The sequence below is a fragment of the Saimiri boliviensis genome, chromosome 6 (genome assembly GCF_048565385.1).
Source record: "Saimiri boliviensis isolate mSaiBol1 chromosome 6, mSaiBol1.pri, whole genome shotgun sequence".
NCBI classification, from domain to species: Eukaryota; Metazoa; Chordata; class Mammalia; order Primates; family Cebidae; genus Saimiri; species Saimiri boliviensis.
The window spans coordinates 71,205,856-71,228,078 of NC_133454.1; the positions used below are offsets into that span (position 1 = coordinate 71,205,856).

The window sequence follows — 22,223 nt, forward strand, 5'->3', positions numbered from 1 at the left end:
AAGCTGGAGTGCAATGGCGCGATCTCGGCTCATGGCAACCTCCGCCTCCCAGGTTCAAGTGATTCTCCTGTCTCAGCCTCTCGAGTAGCTGGGATTACAGGCACCTGCCACCACTCACGGCTAACTTTGTATTTTTAGTAGAGACGGGGTTTTGCCATGTTGGCCAGGCTCTTATCGAACTGCTGACCTCAGGTGATCCACCCGCCTCGGCCTCCCAAAGTGCTGGAATTACAGGGGGTGAGCCACCGGGCCCAGCTGCCATTACTTTTAATGTTATTATTTTTAATGGCAAAAACCGCAGTTATTTTTGCACCGACTAATAAAATAACTGCCAGCTGAGGGGATCTGAAATGAGACTGGAACCCTAGCTCGACCACTTAAGAACTCTGCCTCTTAGGAGAGTTGTATCAGAGAGTCAGTTTCTTTGTGTGTAAAATGGGAAAGGACTACGCCCCTCTACTTCACTAATGAATTGAAGCGATAGAACGCGATTCGTAAACAGTACAGCACTAAACGGATTCCACGTTGTTCCCTTACTGTGTCATTCCTTGTTTAATTTAATGCCAGGGCCACATAGCGCAGCCTAACTACCCGGGATAGGGGGTGTCCGTAAGGAATTGCCTCAAGGTAGATCTTTTTTCTTTGAGGAAAGGGAGGGCGCGGAGCTGCTGGGAGTCGTAGTCTCGGCGGCAGTCTCCGCCGAGTTCAGACAAAGGATAGAACTACAACCTCCGTGAGGCAGTGCGCAGAGAGCTCCCACAGCCCCCCTACGGGCGGGTGCCCCCAAGAGAAACTGGGGGCCTGCGCGCGCGCTGGGGACCCGCAGGGCAAGCGCGAAGGGAGCTTGCTAGTGGTAGCTGTGAGGGCAGATCGAGGAAAGGAGACACATGTCAAATTAAAAAATAGAAAAAGTCGTGCACCATTGCCTCGCCACTCGGGTGGGCTGTAAACACATACGTGCTACTTCGGAGGCGTGGAGACGCGCTCCCAGGCTCGTGCGTTGAGCTTCGGGGACTTAAATCAGCAGGGGCGGGAATAGGCGGGGCCTAAGGCGCGGGGCGTGGCCATGGGCGGTGGCTGCGGCGGCGGGGCCAGGACCCAGACATCTGGGACTGTTGTTGTTCTCTCGCCGCGCGACCGCCTCAGTCACTTCGCCCAGAGACCCGGACCTGGTCCCCTGGGGAGCAGGCAGCCATAAGCCCTCTCTCTCCCGGTTCCCTCACGCTGCAGCAGGAGCTGTTGCAAGCACCCTGCGGTTGGTCTCCAATGCCCTTCAGTGAGGTGGGGACGTCCGGACCCTGGTGAGCGCACCCCAGGCCACCTCCACCCCATCTCAGTGTCTTCGCCGGCCCCTGGCCCGCACGGCTGTCTGGCTGCCATGGCTGAAAACACAGAGGGGGACCTGAACTCCAATCTGCTCCACGCCCCCTACCACACCGGGGACCCTCAGCTGGACACGGCCATCGGGCAGTGGCTTCGCTGGGATAAGGTGGGTACCGCCGCCGCCTCCCACACACACTCCGCTCTTTCCTGTTCCCACCCAGCGCCCCGCGGGCAGCAGAGGAGATGGCTCGGGACACCGGGCGGGGGCCAGCGGAGCAGGGCGTTGCCACCCACCTATGCGTGGGCTGCCTCCTTCAGACCGCCGGAGCCCGGCGGCAACATCTGCTTCGCTTCCTTTTGCAGTGCTCTCAATTGTAACCTCCCTTCCTCCTCTCTACTCTCTTTCCCTTCAAGTGCTGTCTTCTCTCTTTCTTAAAAAAAAAAAGAAAAAAATGAATCATCATCATCGTAAGTTATACCCTAAACAACGATTTCCTTTCCTTTTTTCTCCCTCAACTTCCTTCTCCACAGCCTGAAAGTGGTTTCTGGCACCCTTACTGGGCGTATCTAACCGCTATCCGCTGTAGTTCTGGTCTGGTGTGTTTCCTCCTTCTGTCGCTAGGTAGTCGCTGGGCTTTTATCACTCCCTGGTATTTTCTAGTATCACCTTTTGCTTTTGCGAAAGGCAAGGGGCTTACCTCTTCTTTCCCTTACCGGCAGCTATTTTCTAGAATTATTCTGTTCAAGGAACCCGTGTTTTCCAGGTTTCATATGATACTCTTGATACAGGATTGTTTTTGCCTTAACCATTATTTCTCTATCAACACCTCTCCACCCACCCTCTGCCCCCACCTCCAACTTGTTGCGGTAATTAAACCTTGTGCAGGCATTTGGGATGGATTTGTGACAATCAGAATTAAAATGCAGCTGTCTTACTTGTAAAAGAGGTCCCTGATGGCCCCAACAGAGGAAGATAATCCAAGCTTTTGCTTTGTCAAGTGCCTAAAATACCTTTGTTGAAGTAGAGCAGGCAGCACATTTAAAATGGAATTAATGACACTGAATTAAGGAATTTGTATGGTAGAATGTGACATGTTGTACAAATGAATTTCCTCAAGGTTTCTCTTTCTGAACGTTTTGTTTTTACTTTGTTCAGTCATTCATTCAGCAAAAAAATGTTGAGTGCAGAGTGCGTTTTCTAGGTCTTGTTAGAACCAGGAAACACTTGTGAGGAAAATAGGAAGGGTTCCTGCCCTCAACAAGCCTCAGTTAGCAGATGAGGAAGACCAACAATAAGCAATTATAAGGAGGTATTTAGTGTTAATTGCCCATATGTATATTGGATGAATAATTCTTCCTCTACAGCAGGCGTCCCCAAACTTTTTACACAGGGGGCCAGTTCACTGTCCCTCAGACCGTTGGAGGGCCGCCACATACTGTGCTCCTCTCACTGACCACCAATGAAAGAGGTGCCCCTTTCTCAAGTGCAGCGGGGGGCCGGATAAATGGCCTCAGGGGGCTGCATGCCGGCCGTAGTTTGGGGACACCTGCTCTACAGCCTAAATCAATGCTTCTCAAACCTTAATGTGCTTACAGATCACCTGGGGATCTTGAAATACAGATTGATTCAGGAGGCCTGGGGTGGAGCCTCAGATTCTGAATGAATTTCCTAAGAATGAATTTCCAGGTGATACTACTGCTGCTGGTCTGTGGCCCACACTTGGAGAAGCAAGACTTTTTGTTCTCTTTAGATGCCAGTTTTAACTATACTTTTTACTAATGAGTCTCTTGATTGACTTATTTTTTTTTAGACAGGGTCTTGCTATGTTGTCCAGGCTGGAGTGCAGTGGCACAGTCATAGCTCATGCACTCACTGCAGCCTTGAACCCCTGGGCTCAAGTGATCCTTCTGCCTTAGTCTGCCAAATAGCTGGCACTACAGGCACATGCCACCACACCCAGCTAATTTAGAAAAAAAAAATTTTTGTGTGTGTGAAAATGGGGTCTATGTTGCCCAGGCTTGCCTTGAACTCTGAGACTCAAGCAATTCTCCCACCTCAGCCTCCCAAAGTATTGGGATTGTAGGCATGAACCACCACACCCTGCCCCTGAATGATGTTTAAAAGATTGTTTGAATGAATTTCTATTTCTCCATTGTCCATTCTATGCATATGTATTATTGGGATATACTGAAATGTTAAAGAAACCTATGAAATACACATAAAATAATAATGCTAGAGTAGTTTTGGTGGCAATTAAATGGTTTATAGGTAGTCAGTTCCTATAGTTCAAAAGTAGGAATAAACTGCGGACTGAGATGTTCAAGGAAGACTTCATTAGAAGACAGGATACATATAAAAAGAATGATGAGAGATCTGGCACGGTGGCTTATGCTTGTAATGCTAGCACTCTGGAGGCTGAGGTGGATGGATCACCTGGGTGGGGTCAGGGGTTCAAGACCAGCCTGGCCAACATAGTGAAACTCCATCGCTACTAAAAATACACACAAAAAAATTAGCCAGGCAAGATAGTATGTGCCTATAGTCCCAGCTACTCAGGAGCCTGCGGCTGGAGAATTGCTTGAACCCGAAAGGCAGAGGTTGCAGTGAGTTGAGATCGCAGACACTGCGCTCCAGCCTGAGTGACAGAGTGAGACTGTCTCAAAAATAAATAAATAAAATAAAACATACTAAAATAAAAAGAATGAAGATAAATTTCATTGAAAGTGGAAAAGAAATTTTTAATTTGTATTTAAAGTGCCTCTGAATATAAGGCACTGGCTGAAACTTGTGAGAGACAGAAAGATAAAATAGATATGAATCATATCTTTAAAGAACATAGAAGGTAAGGAAAAGCATAAATAATAGGGACAAGTAATAAATGTCCTTAATAGAGGAATAGATTTAAGTAATTTATTTAATAAATATAATAAATTTCTTCATCGATCCTCTCTTAATAGGAGAGAATACATTTAATGGAGAAACTGTGTCTACTGCAGATTGATACTATAGGTAAGCTAGACTATGTCTCAGGGCACTGAAATTTAGAGTGCAGAAATGTAAAATAAGATCAGACTCATAGCATTTCTTACATTACCCATTGATGGCATGTGTAGTTTTTAACTTAAGAGAAACTGAGTTTAACACCTGATGAATACCTATTTAATTGAAAAAGGAACCTATCAAATGCCACCAATTCTTCATGACTCAGATGAGGCATATAATAAGTTATAAATTGATCAGAGGGCAATTTGCTACTTGTGTTGGTCACTACAATTACTAATCTTAGTCTTGGTTGGTGTACTTTGAAAAGTCTTTATGAAAAAATGTTATTTGTACTGAACTTTCAGAATTAGTTAAAATTAGACTTGCTAACATAAGGAGAACTATGATAAGCAGAGAGAGAAAAATTTTAATGTGTATATTAATAACTTTTATTTCTGCTGTCACTCAGAGTACATAGAAAATTTAGGAAGGGTATGTAAAGACCAAGTCATAGAAGGGCTTTAGTATGTCTTTAAGGGCTTAAATAAACACAGGTGTGTGTGCAATTGTTAAAAAGAAAACAATGCAAGACAGGGTGTTTATTGGGGCAGTCTGGAATACTACATGTAGTTTCCATGGGGTGGCTTTCTGTTGGTAAATTTACAAGTCCAGAATGTGACCTTCCAATTCCTGAGCCTTCAGCCTAATTTGTTAGCCTGCCTTGTCTCAGGATGGACTCACGGTGCTCAGTGTCACAGAAACTGATGTCTGAATTCAGAATGTTTTATTAATGTATGATACAGATGTAATAGCTAAGTAGATTTGTTTCTATTCAGGACATTTTCTGATTTTTGGTGATCATGAAACCAAGTCACAGGGAGTCAGATATATGACACAACATTTAACAGCATCAATCTGATAATAAGTAAATGCACACATCTCCACAATGGGACTATCCTACCACTAGAACCCAACAAGTCCTGGATCAAGGCATTTCTCCTCCAGGCAGTGAACAGATGACTCTGTTACCAGTGCTCTCTCCTTCTATGCTCTATGGCTGACTAAGTCGCTCGCCTCCTTCCTAGTTCTTTCTTTCAGTGCTTTCATACATTCTGTCAAATTATAGACAAGTTGTGCTGGCCCAGAAGCCAGGTTCTCTCAATATAATATGCCCTGTTCTATCCATTGTGAATTTTCTTTTTAAAAGCAATCCTGTATGTAAGATGTTAGGCACTGGCAAAGTGAGTGGGTCAGTGGCTGGATGGGGAATAGAGCTGGGACACAGGGCAGAGCAGCTCAGCCTGCTATAGTAGTTTCCACAAAGGTGTTGAATTTCCTATATATCAACAATGATGTGGAGGCAGGAGCTGGCCATGGCATTTTAAGAAATAGCAAGTAAAGCACTCTGTTCTCAAAATGTAGGTGTGTGTTGAGAAAGAGTATCATGTAAAGTTCAAGGTAGCGTAGGCTTATAAAAAGCCTGAAAGTGGAAATAAAATACTTCAATCTAAGCCAGTGATTCAAACGTTAGTCTAACAGTAGAAGTTTTTTTCAAGGTCATTCACATGATTTTCTGTGCCTCCTAACATAGCCTAGATAGAAAAGGTGGTGACCAAATTTCCTTTTAAATCATCGCTATGCGATGGGAAATACACCCATGACATACTCCTACAAAGGTGGTCTACCCCAGGGTCCTTGTGTAGAGACCCAAAGAAATTGTGGACATTATCTAGTTGGGGAACCTAGATGGGAGCTTGGATCTGCCACCTAGTTCCATCCAATTTTTACAACACTAGTTTATATAACATTTTTTGTTCATATTTTTCTAATACTGAATTTGGCATTTAGTCAATGAACAGTACAGAGTATCTACACATGGTTTTATTACTTTTGGGAAATGCCAGTCCTTATTCCTGGATTTTATTTCTGTAGTGTTTCAACTTAAGTAAAATACTCTAAGTCTTATTTGCTATTCACAGCAACAGTATGCTAGGCAGGTAGAAGTTATCCCCATTTTTACAAGTAAAGAAACTTAAGCTCATAAAAGAAAAGTGACTTGCTCAAGGAGATGTGGCTTTTAAGTGGTAACATTGGGACTCAAACCTAGGTCATCTGACTTTTACTGTATTCTTATCACTATGGTAGATTCCATAAATGAAATGTTTAATAAATGTTAGTGACAATGTAAACTAAGTTCCAAGGTGCTCATTAAAACCATTTTATTGGCTTTTATAAAGCTGGAGTAGGATGTAATATTATGTGGAATAAATTGCCATGGATTTTTTTAAAGCGCTGAACAGTTGCTTTGGTCTCCTTGGAAACAGTATTCTCCTTCTGTTCAAGAAATTTAGTACATATAAATGAATATTTGAATTTTTCTCTTTAGAATTCAAATTCATTTTTTTCTTTTTACTTCCCAATTTCCTCCATTTCCTTCTGTTTTCATCATTTTATTTGCACTCTTTTTTAAGAAATACATGCTTATGATTTTAAAAAATAGTACAGAAGGGGTTATACTGGAAAACAATTTTCTTACCTGCCTCTTCTTTTCCTGTTTGCTCCTTATAAATCATTTTTAAGTTTTTTTTAAATTTATTTTTGTGGTTATCATGAAAATGCCAAGTAATATGCTAGAACCACTATTTCTTGATGTATTTTAAAACTTTAGATATTATCTATCAAATATATACCTGTGCTATGAAAAATTAGAATTCACTCATATTCTCTCCTAAATTTTGATAGTTATAGTATTAGCTTTAGTCATTCTTTTGAAAGTTTAAACAATATAATTAATGCTAGCAAAGTTTGCAGGACAGTAAGTCCAACTAACAGAGCTTCCACTGGCCATTTTATTTAAGGGGATGCTGGGAGAAAACATACTCTATACATAAAAACAAAGAAAACCCATACCAGTTTATATGAGATACCTAGCGTAGTCAAATACAGAAACGGAAAACAATGTTGGGTGCCAGAGGCTAAAAACCTATTGATGTTAATAAAGCTATAAGAAGGAAATAAGCTGCATGAAAAATAAGTTAGAGCTACGGATACGGGAAAACAAAAAACTGAGTTAAGTCAGGGAACACAGGAACTTAAAGTTTTTTGATTAAATAAGATAATTATTTCATCAAATAAATGTGTTATGAAAAAGAAACAAAACAAGAATAAGCTCTTGGAAATTAAGAAAAAAACATCTTTACACCCCCACCCCTGCCAAATGCAAAGAAAATATAGAAGTTAAAGTTGAGGAAACATCGCAAAAAGAAATAGGAACTATGAGGTAAGTTAATATGGAATAACTTCCCCAGAAGTCTAACGTAAAGAAATCCTAGATGACAGTAGTGTACTGATCCACATTGGGATTCGAGAAATATGTCTTGAAAAATAATTCACCATCTATGCCATAAATAGTAAAAAGCTGGAAGGTGTTAGTGATATGGTGAAGATGGTGTGTTATTTCTGGCCAACAATATAAAAAAAGAAAGAAAGAAAAGTGTTTACCCAAGGAAGGGAGAGAGGGAGGAGGAAGGCAGGAAGAAAGTAGGAAGGGAGGGAGAGAAGGAAACAATGAAGGACCCAAATAAGCAAGGAAAGTCAAAGCTGAGTAAGTTAAGTTATGGTCTAAAAATGAAGCCAACTAAAATGGGGCATCATTTTGAACAATTAATTGATGGATCTTAAGAGGAAAAAAAAAAATCTCCAGAGCTTTTTCATCTTGCTAAACTGAAATTCTGTACCCATTAAAGAGCTCCCTATTTTCTCATCCCCTAAGCCCCTAGCACCCACCATTCTGCTTTCTGTTTCCATGAATTTGACTACTTTAGGTACCTCATATGAGTGGCATCATACAATATTTGTCTTTCTATGACTAGATTACTTCACTTAGCATAATGTCCGCATGGTTCATCTGTGTCGGAGACAAGATTTCATTTTGATTATAGAACAAAATGTACATGTTATCAACTTATTTTGGGTTTGAGCTTATTGTGCCTTGCTTCATGCTACTTTTTGTCTTCCAGAAGTTTGTCAAAGTTGCATCTACTCCTCCGTACCCACTCACCCCTTCCTTCAGTTCTTTTAACATCGTAGGTATAGTCCATTTGTTCCTTTACTATCACTATAATAAGTTCTCAGGGAGGGGAGACAAGTGTTTAAGTCTTTTATCTTGAACTGAAAGTCTTTATACTTTTATTTCTTCAAATTAAAAATGTACTTGAAACTGAAAACGGTTAACCAAGATGTCCTTCAATAGGTGAATGAATAAGCAAATTGTATATCAAATATTATTCAGTTATTAAAACAAATCAGCTGTCAAGCCGCAAAAAGAGATGTGCTATCAAGCTGTGAAAAGATGGATAAACCTTAAATGTAGATTGATTACGGAAAGACGATGATGTGGAAAAATTGTACGTTTTCCTTAGATATATTTGAAAAGGAGTGATTCATATTTGAAAGCCCTTCCTGTCTCAGCTAAGTTTTCAAAATAGGTAGACTAGCTACTTCTGCTTGTTATTTGAGGACTTCTTTGTCCTGTTTTTTCTTTTCTCTCTCTCTCTCTTTCTTTTTCGTTTTCTTTCTTTCCTTCTTTCCTTCCTTCCTTCTTTCATAAAAGCTGTTTTGTTTAGTTCCTTCAAGTTTTCTTCAAGGCCATTATAAAACCTATTTGGATATGTTTTTGATCTAAAATTATTTTCCCAGCCAGGTGCAGTGGCCCACATCTGTAATCCTAGCACTTTGGGAGGCCGAGGCAGGCAGATCACCTGAGGTCAGGAGTTCGAGACCAGCCTGGCCAACATGGTGAACCTCATCTCTACTAAAAATACAGAAAATTAGCTGGGCATGGTAGCACGTGCCTGTAATCCCAGCTATGCAGGAGGCCGAGGCAGAAGAATCACTGGAACCCAGGAATCGGAGGTTGCAGTGAGCCAAGATTGCACCACTGCACTCCAGCCTAGGTATCAGAGCAAGACTCAATCTAAAAATAAAATAAAATATTTTTCCTGTTCCTCTCCTCTTATTTAAAAAATCAGAAAGAATATGGAGAATCTAATAAAAGCAATTTATTATCATTTGATTCTTCTAGGTTTTACTTGTGAGATAAATTCAATTAACAAAAGAATATAAATCTTACTCGTTAGCTCAGGGTTTTTGTTTTGTTTTGTAGAGAAACAGGGTCTCACCCTGTCACCTAGGCTGCAATGCACTCTGTCACCTAGGCTGCAATGCAGTGTGATAGTAGCTAACGGCAGCTGATCCTCCCACCTCAGTTTCCCAAGTGGCTGGGACTACAGGCACAAGCCACCACACCTGGTTGCATTAGCTCAGATTTCAGTGATAATCCTTGGATAATCTAAATCAGTTTTCTTTCATCTGCCCTTTTGGAGAGACAGCAAGATTGGCTTGTTTCATGGAGAAACCTGTTTTTACCTAATTCCTATCTGTTTGGTTTTTTAGAGATATTTTCCCTCCAAATAAAAGATTGATTAGTAATTTAGTGCAGATTTTACTAAAGGAGTATTGTTTTCATTAGTCAACTGCTCTCTGCATTACTGCTAATTAGTACTGAGGCTGCTGCCCTCTGGTGTTGGGAGTTAATGTGGAAAATGATCTATGCAGGTGGAGAAGAATAGATAGGGAGCCAATCCTCATAGAATCTTTTACACCAAATCATTTAATGAACAGTATCTTACCAAATAAAACTATGGAAATTGTCATATTTAATGCCTGAAGGAGTATGAAGACTATAATATGGTAAATGAAAAATACCATATCTCTCTGATTCAAAGACATTTTAATGTCTACCTTGTTAGAAAACCTCTTTAATGTAAGTAATGGTTTTATGTTGTTTCTGCTTCAGAATTTTTCATGTCCTTTTCTCTCTGAAATATTTCATTATTTATATAAGTAAAAATGAGGAAAAAACCTAAGTGCCCATGAATAAAGAAATGGTAACATAAACTGGAACACTCTGGAGTGAAAACAATAGCATGGCTCTGTATGTATTAAAACGACCTCCAAGATATATAGCTATAAAGAGATATATAGATACATAGGTATATAGGTATATATTTTTTTAATTTTATTTATCATAGTAAGAACACTTAACATGAGATCTACCCGCTTAACAGATTTTCAAGTATTCAATACAGTATGGCTAACTGTAGGTACAGTGCTGCACAGCATATCTTAGAATGTATTCATCTGGCTTCACTGCAACTTTATGCCCCTTGATTAGCAACTCTTCATTCCTCCCTCTCTCCCAGCATCTGGCAACCACCATTCCACTCTTTGATTCTATGAATTTGACTATTTTAGATACCTCACATAAGTGAAATCACGTATTATTTGGCCCTGTGCAAGACATATATGAAATAAGCAAGTTATAGAACAACATGCAAAATTTGATGCCATATATATGAAGAGTTAAAGCAAAACTGCATTTTACAAATATATAGATGTATAGTAAAAGTTTAGAAGAATGTATTATAAACCATAAGCTGCGCCTCTGAAAGAGGGGTCTGGGAATGACGGTTATGGTCAATGATGTCTGTAGGTTTATCTGTATTATTAGTATTTTTTAAATAAGAGAAATGTGTTAATGTAATTCATAATAACTAAAGTAAAATTTAAAATATAAACAAAAATTAAGTGGTCAACTGATATTGGCTTTTAAGGGTAATAGAAGTTCAAAAGCAGGAAGACTTTTTGTAAGAGGTAGAATTTGAGCTGTGACTTGAAGGATAAGTAGGATATGAATAGGTAATGGATGTGGGGGCAGAATATTTAAAGTGGGCACAGTAGAACAATAAAATGGAAAATGACACTGATCAGGGAAATGAAACTGAGCAGGAGGCATGCAGAAATAATGAAGAGATTTCTTAAGTATAGTGTATGTATTGTGTTACTATGGCGAGTAAGTATAGGTGAGTGATCATGTACCAAATACGGTACTTACTAGGTGCTTTCATGTAGAAAGTCTCTTAATCCTCCCAAGGATTGTTTATGGTAGTTATTCCCATTTTTTAAACCTATACACAAACTTTGAACCACATCTTTAAAAGAAAGGCTCAGAGAAGTGTAGATAGAGGAACTATTTGAATGTAAGAAGATTTTGAACGCTTCTGCCCTTTGGGATCTGATCCCAACCTTTCTAACTTTTACATTTGATGTAATGAGAATTGAACTCTATTGCTGATTCTTGGCTGATTAATCTGGTTGCATTATGTAATTAGGATGAGATGGAATGGAGTTGTGGAGGGGATCCTAGAAACTCTCATAGAAATGTAGACATAAACGTTTTACATAAGGATGTTTACTCTGTAAGAAAATCAGGAAAAAAGGTCATGAGACTTACTAACAAAGTGATCTCTGCCCTCTTTTTAAAAAGACAGAAAAATGATAGCTTCCATTTTGTTAAATCATATATTTTGCTAACTTTGAATCACATCTTTAAAAGAAATAAATTAGAATTTAAATTCCCATGTCCACCTCTCTGATTCCATTCTCCTCCCTTCTTCCTTTCCTCAAAGTAACCAAGACATACCTAAGAATCCTAAGTTTGTTTGATTTTCTTGTTCAGTTAAAAATTCATTTTATTTTTCGCTTAAATGAAGATAACCATGGGAGGCTGGGCATGGTGGTCCATGCCTGTAATCCCAGCATTTTGGGAGGCCAGAGCAGGAGGATCTCTTGAGCCCAGGAGTTTGAGACCAGCCTGGGCAAAATAGGGAGACCTTATCTCTACAAAAAGTAAATAAAATTAGCCAGGCATGGTGGCATGAGCCTATAGTCCCAGCTACTTGGGAGGCTTAGGTGGAAGGATTGCTTGAGCCTGGGAGGTTGAGGTTGCAGTGAGCTGTGATGGCACCACTGCACTCCAGCCTGGGTGACGGAGTGGGACCCTGTCTCAAAAAAAAAAAAATTGTTTTTTTGACAGATATTGCCAAATTGCCTTACAGAGGGTATGCACCAATATATTCTTCTGCCAACAATATATAAAAGTGCCTGCTTTCTCAAATTCTTGACTCTACAGTGCAGTATCAGATATTTTTCTTTGCCATTGTGAAAAATAAAAACTATATTTTATTTTAGTTTTAATTTCTATTTTGCTTATAAGTGAGGTTGAATATATTTTCATATACTTAAAAGTTACCTGTATTTCCTTTTCTATGAACTATTTTCATATCTTTTGCTAACTTTTCTATTGAGTTATTAATTTTTTCTCTTTTTTGTTTTAATGCTAAAGAAATAAGCCTTTGGTTGATTTATCATGTATTATAAATGTTTTTTCTCAGTTTGTCTTTTGAATTTATATATGTGCTTTTTATCATGTAGAACAAGCGTCCCCAAACTTTTTACACAGGGGGCCAGTTCGCTGTCCCTCAGACCATTGGAGGGTTGCCACATACTGTGCTCCTCTCACTGACCACCAACGAAAGAGGTGCCCCTTCCTGAAGTGCGGCAGGGGGCTGGATAAATGGCCTCAGGGGGCTGCATGCGGCCCGCAGGCCATAGTTTGGGGACACCTGATGTAGAACATAATTATAATTTTATTGACAGCATAATATTTCACTTGGTAAATATATTTAACCATTTCCTTTTTGCTGGATGTCTTAAAGTATTCTGATTTGTAAAACTATTTTGAATAACGCTTACAGTATAATTTTGTACATAATTTTTTCCCTTAGATTATATGTATAACTTGTAAAGATGAAATATACATGATATACAGAATTTAACTTTTAGGGAATGCAGTCAGACCATACTTATAGCCTAATTTCAGAAGAATTTGAAAACTGGGCTTTATTGAAAAAGAAAAAGCATATTATTGTTTCCTTTCTTGGTAGTTTTCATGCTGATGGGCGAGGTTCTCCTGTTAGTAGTATTTTCGCCATTTCAAAATATGCATTAAACATCAGGCCATGAGTCCTTTGTCTGGTATGCAGATATACATTAAGCAGGAAACTATGGAATCTCAGTTGACAGAAACCTCAATATTATCTTATTTAAACTCCTACTCAGAATAAAAATATGTTCTGTAGTATCCTAAATAGGTAACTTTCATGTCAGAACATTTCTGGTATAGTGGAGTCTTGTCTTACTTAGGAGTTAAGATTCCAAAGTTAATAAATAATGAAAATTGTATAAAACTTAAAAATCACCTTTGTAAACCCTTAAATTGTCCAAGAACTACAAGATATATGATTTCAAGTATCTATCCTTATAAAGAAATATATGAGAATATGTAACATATATAGTAATGTACCATATATAATGGAGCACATGCACAAAATACAATTTTAATATTGATTTGGGAGGTAGGGCTAAATACATATAGTTGAGTATGTGTAAGTTAAGTGTAATAAAGCCATACCATACAGTACAATGTTGTATGGTAGAAAGACTTCTGCTTCTAGTAATGACAGATGAGGTAATTTGGACAATCTTCCTCCAATAACTGGAAAAAATAGATAAAATGTAGACTAAAAAATCTGTCTGAAGGTGTTATTTAATGTTAATCAAGAGTTTCCAGTTCAAGATCTGGAAGAAGAATGAAATTCCAGGCCACAATCCAGAAGAAAACAGAAATTCAGAGAGCTGAGTTTTATATTTAGGGCCACATTTGCCCAGGGCACATTTGCTGATGAGGATAGGCAGCTAAGAAGGTTGGCAGTCTTTTTGCTAGCCTTGCTAGTATAGAGGGACAAAGATTGGAAGCTAGGGCCTGTCGCTGATGGAGACCCTGAAAACACTCTTAATTTATGTTTTAAGTCCAAAGGGCTGCCCTGTGAATACTGATGAACTCAAAGTAAACACTCCTCATACAAACTATATTCCAGTTTTGAGTCATTTGGATGTCTTGGAAATTGGATTAAAGTGAATATGGATTGATTGCTAGTGCTTTCAGATGCCTGAGAAAAGCAAAAAAAAAAAAAAAAAAAAAAAGACAACAACAAAAATCTCCTGGAGGGAGGTAGCTCCATCCTAGGTTCCAAAGTATTTCTGCTAGTAATATTGCAAATATAATACCTAATAATATTACAAAAATAATATAAATGTAATAGTAGGGAGTCAAAGATAGCCAGACATATAAGGAAACAATTCAACAGAAACAAGAACCTGCAGAAACAACAGATAATACAAACTGACCTTCAAGAGTTCCTGTATTTATCAAATGCATACTTTAAAATAACTAAGATTGTGAAGATCAAGAAGATTAAAAAAAGATTAAAATTGAGCAGAGATCAGAAGTAATTTCATAGGTTAAAAAAATTGGCAGAGATATGAAAATAATACAAAAAGAGTAAATTTTAAAAATAGAAATTCTGAAACTGAAGAAATAAAATAACTAAAGTTAAGAATTCAGTGAACAAATTTAACAACACTTTAGAGAGGAATCAAACAGAATTAGCAATCTAGAAAAGCTAGGTCAGGCCAGGCGCGGTGGCTCAAGCCTGTAATCCCAGCACTTTGGGAGGCCAAGGCGGGCGGATCACGAGGTCAAGAGATCAAGACCATCCTGGCCAACATGGTGAAACTCCGTCTCTACTAAAAATAAAAAAAAAAATTAGCTGGGCTTGGTGGTGTGCGCCTGTAGTCCCAGGTACTTGGGAGGCTGAGGTGGAAGAATTGCTTGAACCCAGGAGGTGGAGGTTGCAATGAGCCGAGATTGTGCCACTGCACTCCAGCCTGGCACCTGGCGACAAAGTAAGACTCTGTCTTAAAAAAAAAAAGAAAGAAAAAAGAAAAGCTAGGTCAGTGAAAAATATTCAGAACAAAGCATGGAATGACAAAAAGTTGAGGGGAAGTTGGGGAGTAAAAGAGAAGCTATGAGAGTAAGATGATACAGGAAAAGGTCTAACATGCTATTCATTGGAAATCTCTTTAGGAGAGGAAAGAGATAATTACTATGAAATTTCTTAAACTGATTAATAACATCAATATACAAGTTAGGAGTTTGGGATTACAAAAGAATATAAATTATTCTATTATAAGGATATATGCTCATGTATGTTCACTGCAGCACTATTCACAATAACAAAGACATGGAATCAGTCCAAATGCCCAACAATGATAGACTGGATAAAGAAAATGCAATGTATATATATATATATATATATATATATATATATATATATATATCTCCATAGAATATTATGTAAACATAAAAAGGATTGAGATCATGTTCTTTGTAAGGACATGGATGGAGCTGAAGCTGTTATCCTCAGCAAACTAACACAGGAACAGAAAACCAAACACCACATGTTCTCACCCTTATAAATGGGAGCTTAACAATGAGAACACATGGACATGGGGAGGGGAACAACACTTACTAGGGGCCTGTTGGGGAGGTGTGGGGAGGGAGAGCATCAAGATAAATAGCTAATACCTGTGGGACTTAATACCTAGGTGATGGATTGATAGGTGCAGCAAACCACCATGGCACACATTTACTTATGTAACTACACATCTGAAATATAAAATAAAATTTTAAATAATATGAGTTTGGGGTTAATTTGTATTCTGTAAACTTTCCTCCTTGATTACATAAGTGATTCTTCCATATAAATATACAAGGAACAATCATATTTTTTCTTTTTAGTTTTATTTTTCTATGCGTTTATGTGTATTAGTTTTACAAATTTGGAATTGTATTACACAGGTGGTTTGTATACTTATCCCCTAAATATATGTAAGTGTTTTTGCATATGAAAATTCTAATGTAATTTTTAATACATTATTTTAATGTATTGATACAGCAGCCTTTTTAATTAACCAGTTTTCTTTTAACGTGGTTTATTTTTTTTTACTATTATTAATATTATTTTAGTAAATATTCTTATAACTAAATCATAACAAGCATCCGTGATTATTTCCTTGGGATAAATTTCTAGAAGTAGAATTGGTAAAACAAAGATTATTTAATATTTAAGCTACTTATAACACAGGTAAACTGTCATCTGAGATGCTGTGTTGATTCATATAGTTCCTCTGTGGCAGATTGTATTTTTTAAAGATGGCTGCACCTATATGTCCCATTCCACATGCTCTTCCAAAGTCACTATATGACTTTGGCACTCCTCAATTGAAAAGTGGGATCTATGTTCCCTCTGCTGAAACCTGGGTGGACCTTTGCAACTGCCTAAAGAAATATAGTACAAAGCCAGGTGTGGTGGCTCATGCCTGTAATCTCAACACTTTGGGAGGTTGAGGCAGAATGATTGCTTGAAGCTAGGAGTTCAAGCCCAGCCTGGGCAACATGTCAAGACCCCATCTCTACAAAAAAGTTAAAAAGTTAACCAGGTATGGTGGTGCGTGCCTGTAGTCCCAGCTATTTGGGAGACTGAGGTAGGAAGATTGCTTGAAGCTGGGAGGCAGAGGCTACAATTAGCCGTGTTTGTGCCACTATACTCCAGCCTAGGTGACAGAGTGAGACTCTGCCTCAAAAAAAAAATAAAAAATAAAAAAATAAGGGCCAAGCAGTGTGGCCCAGCTCCCTGTGGGTCATCATCATGCCCTCTGACCTGGCCAAAAAGAAGACAACCAAAAAGAAGGAGGCTGCAAAAACTTGACAGTGACCCAGAAAAGGACATGAAGAAAATGGAGACGCCGTCACAGAACCACAGGTGGCAGAGGAGAAAAATGAGGCCAGTAACAGAGAGATCACAGAAATGGATTTGCTGACCAAGAAGCTAGAGGACTTTAAGATGAAGAAAGTTGCTGCTCAGGCTGTCATTGTCGTTCTGACCTCTCACCCCAACAGTACTGACATTCACATTATCAACCTCTCATTCAACTTTCATGGTCAAGAGCTGCTCAGTGACACAAAACTGGGATTAAACTCAGGCTGCCGTTATGGCCTCATTGGCTTAAATGGAATTGGAAAGTCCATGCTGCTCTCTGCTACTGGGAAATATGAAGTATTCATCCTTGAGCACTTTGGCATCTACCATCTGACTTGAGAGATGCCCCCTGGTGACAAGACCCCCTTGCAGTGTGTGATGGAAGTCGATACAGAGCGGTCCATGCTGAAGAGGGAGGCAGAGCAGCTGGCTTATGAGGATATGGAGTGTGAGAAGCTCATGGAGCTCTACCAGTGCCTAGAGGAGCTCTGGATGCCGACAAGGCAGAGACGAGGGCCTTGTGGATCTTGCATGAAGTGGGTTTCACACCTGCCATGCAGCACAAGAAGCTAAAAGACTTCAGTGAAGGCTAGAGGATGAGTTGCCTTTGCCAGAGCCCTCTTTATTTGGCCCTTCATGCTGTTCCTGGATGAGCCCACCAGCCACCTGGACCTACATGCTTGTGTGTGATTGGAAGAACTAAATATTTTTAAGCACATCTTGGTCCTCATCGCCCATTCCCAGGATTTTCTGAATGGTGTCTGTACCAACATCATTCACAAGAAACTGAAGTATTAAATGGGTAATTATGATCAGTATGTGAAGACATGGCTAGAGCTGGAGGAGAACCAGATGAAAAGGTTTCACTGGGAGCAAGATCATATTGCACACATGAAGAACTACATTGCAAGGTTTGGTCATGGCAGTGCCACGCTGGCCCAGCAGGCCCAGAGCAAGAAGACACTACAGAAAATGACGGCATCAGGACTCACAGAGAGGGTCGTGAGTGACAAAACACAGTCATTTTCTTTCCCACCACGTGGCAAGATCACTCCACCCGTTTTTATGGTGCAAAATGTGAGCTTCAAATATATAAAAGATAGGCCTTGCATCTACAATAATCTAGAATTTGGAATTGACCTTGACACACAAGTGGCTCTGGTAGGGCCCAATGGAGTAGGGAAGTCAACTCTTCTGAAGCTGCTAACTGAAGAGCTACTACTCACAGATGGCACAATCCAAAAACATTCTCCTGTCAAGATAGGGCATTATCATCAGCATTTACAAGAGCAGCTGGACTTAGATCTCTCACCTTTGGAGTACAAGATGAAATGCTACCCAGAAATCAAGGAGAAGGAAGAAATGAGGAAGATCATTGGGCGATATGGTCTCACTGGGAAACAACTGATGAGCCCAGTCCAGAACTTGTCAAATGGGCAGAAGTGCCAAGTGTGTCTGGCCTGGCTGGCCTGGCAGAACTCCCACATGCTCTTCCTGGGTAAGCCCACCAATCACCTTGATATTGAGGCCATTGACACCCTGGCAGATGTCATCAATGAGTTTTAGGGTGGTATGATGCTGGTCAGCCATGACTTCAGACTAATTCAGGAGGTTGCACAGGAAATTTGGGTCTGTGAGGAGCAGGCAATCACCAAGTGGCCTGGAGACATCCTGGCTTACAAGGAGCACTTTAAGTCCAAGCTGGTGGATGAGAAGCCCCCGCTCACGAAGAGGACCCACAACGTGTGAGCCCTCTACCTGGGGTTGGGTCAGGATCTCCATCTGGGAGCTAACAGATGCTACCTTGACCAGCTGCTCAGGACAGAACTCTGGGGTTACACTCCTGCATTGCTGCAATGCCATTCCTGCTGCCTCTTCCCTGCCCCACAACCTGCCTTAGCTGTACTCTCTTATCTACAGCTGGATGGTACCTGTTTCCTGTCCTCCTTCTAGTTACATCTGTCCATGTCTAGACTCAATCGGCTGTTCCCTCCAGCCCCTTGCTGGTTACCTTACTCTGAATATGATGCAGTCCGAGGCACTTGCAGATTAACCCAAGGGCCCAAGCCTGTGGAGGAGCTCAGGATCCTCATTTTCTGGGTTTTGGTGATGTTGAAGGAGTACTCCCAGCCTACCACCTCCATTCCTTTTTCCTTCTGGCTTGGACCTCTGGACCAGGACTTTTGTCCTGGTCAGTTTTTAAATAACTTTTAGACCTGCATGCTATGTACAAAGCGCCCAATAAAGAAAGAGGAAGCCAAAAAATAAAAATAATAACTACAGTGCAGCAGAAGTACCTGCCTTTCAGGGCTAGGCCATAAAAGGTAATATGACTTCCACCTGCCTGGCTTCCTCATGGTAGACTTGCCTTTGGAACCCCACATTGCGAGGAAGCTGAGGCCACAAGAAGTAGTAGCCTCTGTAGGTGTTTCATTTGATGGCTCCTTCTTGGCCCCAGCCTACAATCAGCATCACTGCCAGATAGACAAGCCTACAGCAGGACACAGATAAGCCATCCTGGCTGTGCCCTTTCTGAATTCCCAACTCATAGAAACTATGGAAGATAAATATTGATTTAAACCATTAAGTTTAGAGTGGTGTTTTACTCAGCCATAGCAATAAATACACTCTCATTCCCCAGTACTGGGCATATTCATTTTAGAAACTCTTAATCAATTTTTAAGTGAAAAAATAGGATCTTGTTTTAATTTTTATTTCCTTGGTTACTAGAGTTAATTTTCATTCCCCAGCCCTGGGCTTACTCATTTTACAAACTCTTAATACATTTTTAGGTGAGAAATGCTATCTTGTTTTAATTTTCATTTCCTAGGTTACCACGGGGGAGGGAAGCATGGTTAGCATGCTGGGTGTAGATATCATTTCAAACTCAGTAAGTCTAATACTGAACTCATTATCTCTCTACTCCTGACTTGTTCCTCACCCTCCTTGCTCCACAATCCAGCTCCTACTAATATTTCACTTTTCAGTTCAAGTATTACTTCCACTGGGTGCGGTGGCTCACACCTATAATCCTAGTACTTTGGGAGGCTGAGGCAGGAGGATCACTTGAGCCCAGGAGGTCCAGGCTGCAGTGGGCTGTTATGGCACCACAGTACTCCAGCCAGAGCAACAGAACAAGACTTTATCTCAAAAAAAAAAAAAAAAAAAAAAAAAAAGATAAAAACAAAAACCCCAGAAATATGCCAAAATTTCAGTGGCTTACACAGTGAAAGTTTATTTCTTGCTCATGTTACAGCCCAGTGCTGGTCTATGAGGTAGGAGGTAAAGGAGGGGGATTTTGCTCCGTGAAATGATTTATTCTGTCTTGTCGCTACATACTCCTCTAGGTCCTTAAAGTCCTCTCTGTTTAATGGGTAGATGAGGAAAGAGGAGTGGTAGGGGAATGGGTCTGGGGCTAGGCATGAAAGTGGTGCACATCTCTTTCATATCCAGTGACCACAACTCTGTCACATGGTCTCATTTAACTCCAAGGGAGGCTGGCCATGATGCCCAGGAGGAAGAGTAGAACATGATTCCTGTATTTTACAGGTGAGGATACTGGAGTGAAATTACCTCTTCAAGGTCATAAAGCTAGTGATAGATACTGACTGGAGCCCTTGAACTTAGTATACTTAGTACTTCACATGATCGCTTACTGACAAAACCTGTAGAGTTTGAAAAGCTAATCTCAAAAATCATCTCATCTGCTTGGAATCTTAAAGTCTAAGGGAAGGAGAAGTGACTTGTTCAGGATTATCTAGCTAAGCAATTACTGACTCAAGATCAGGGCCAAGCCTTCTAGAATTATACTTCAGTGATCTTTCTATCCTACAGTGGTCTACTTAGCACATTAGCCAATAATTGGATTCTTTGTTGATCAAGAAAAGTAGGATATATCAGAATATTTGTAGAAAGACAATAAACATTTGAAATATTTCATGTTGATACCTTACATGAGAAATATTTTTTACTTAAAGCTTAATAGAGACAAGTTTGACTATGTCATTGAACAGTAAAGTTGAGCTCAATATATGTGCTTTGTTAAAAAAATTATAGTTTTTAAAAAAAAAATTAGGTATTTTTTGAAACAAAATAATTAACATTATTTTAATTTTTCACACTAATTTGGTATATCTAATATTATCCTTAAATGATAATAATGTTGTTTTTAAAGAATTATTTTCTACTTTGGGGATACTTAGTACTTCATTTCATGGATATGATTTTTGTATTCATTAAGCAATTATTCAAATCACATTTTATATGATGAATATATTTTATATTCAAGTTTTGTATCTAAGCCAAATTAATTTCTGTTAATTTCTAACAATTTTTTAAAGATAGGGAAATTAAATCTAGAATTGCTCAAAAATCCTTTAAATGGAAAAGAATGATTAGTTTAGCATGATTATATTTTGGACTTAAATCAGGAATCCTCTGACTTAGAAAACCTGTTCTGCTGCAAGACTCTAGACTTGGATCTTCAAATTGGCTTACCCTCAGAAGTAAATGTCAGCTGTGTTTACCTTTCAGATTTTCAGATTGCGCTTTCCTATTTTAACTTCTGGTTAGAAATAAACTTTAAGATATGTTTTTCCTTTATTCAAGATGGGGGCAAAATAATAAATAGATAAACAAAATAAAAATATTTTCCTCTGTAGTTATATAAAACTGGTATTCATTATTTAGACACAAGTCTGTCGGTAACATTTTAAGATGTTATGTACAGTTTTGCAACTTTAGATTCATTTGAGTTATTAAAGAGTCAGTTTTGTATATTGGCTCCCCTTTAGCTGTACAACAATATTAGAATTTGGGATGATGATGATGATTATTTTTAGATGGAGTTTCACTCTTGTTGCATAGGCTGGGGTGCAAATTGCTACCTCCACCTCCCAGGTTCAAGAGATTCTCCTGCTTCAACCTGCCAACTAGCTGGGATTACAGGGGTGTGCCACTACGCCCAGCTGATTGTATTTTTAGTAGAGACAGGGTTTCACCATGTTGGCCGGGCTGGTATTGAACTTCTGACCTCAGGTGATCCACCCGATTTGGCCTCCCAAAGTGCTGGGATTACAGGCATAAGCTACCATGCCCAGTCTGAATTTGGGATTTTTAATATATATTATGCTCTTTTAGATCTGTTCCCATATTCTAAACAATGTGATTCATGTTTTTGAGTGTATTTAAGCTGTTAGGTTTTGGACAAGAATACTAATAAAGTAGATTAAAATTGTGTTAAAATTATTAAAATAATAGGTTTATAAGCTAAGTAAAATAGTAGGTTTATAAGA

General features: G+C 39.3%; 1 protein-coding gene and 1 pseudogene across 1 annotated transcript in view; both read left to right on the forward strand.

The window, feature by feature from the left end:
* Window positions 1-1,060: 1,060 nt before the first annotated feature.
* Window positions 1,061-22,223, forward strand: part of PGM2L1 (phosphoglucomutase 2 like 1) — a 59,197-nt gene continuing 38,034 nt past the window's right edge. Inside the window, exon 1 of the mRNA XM_010334320.3 lies at window positions 1,061-1,489. Coding sequence (XP_010332622.1) covers window positions 1,379-1,489 — 111 coding nt within the window. The 5' untranslated portion in view covers window positions 1,061-1,378. The remainder of the gene's footprint in view (window positions 1,490-22,223) is intronic.
* On the forward strand, window positions 16,145-21,035 carry LOC101041176 (ATP-binding cassette sub-family F member 2 pseudogene; annotated as a pseudogene).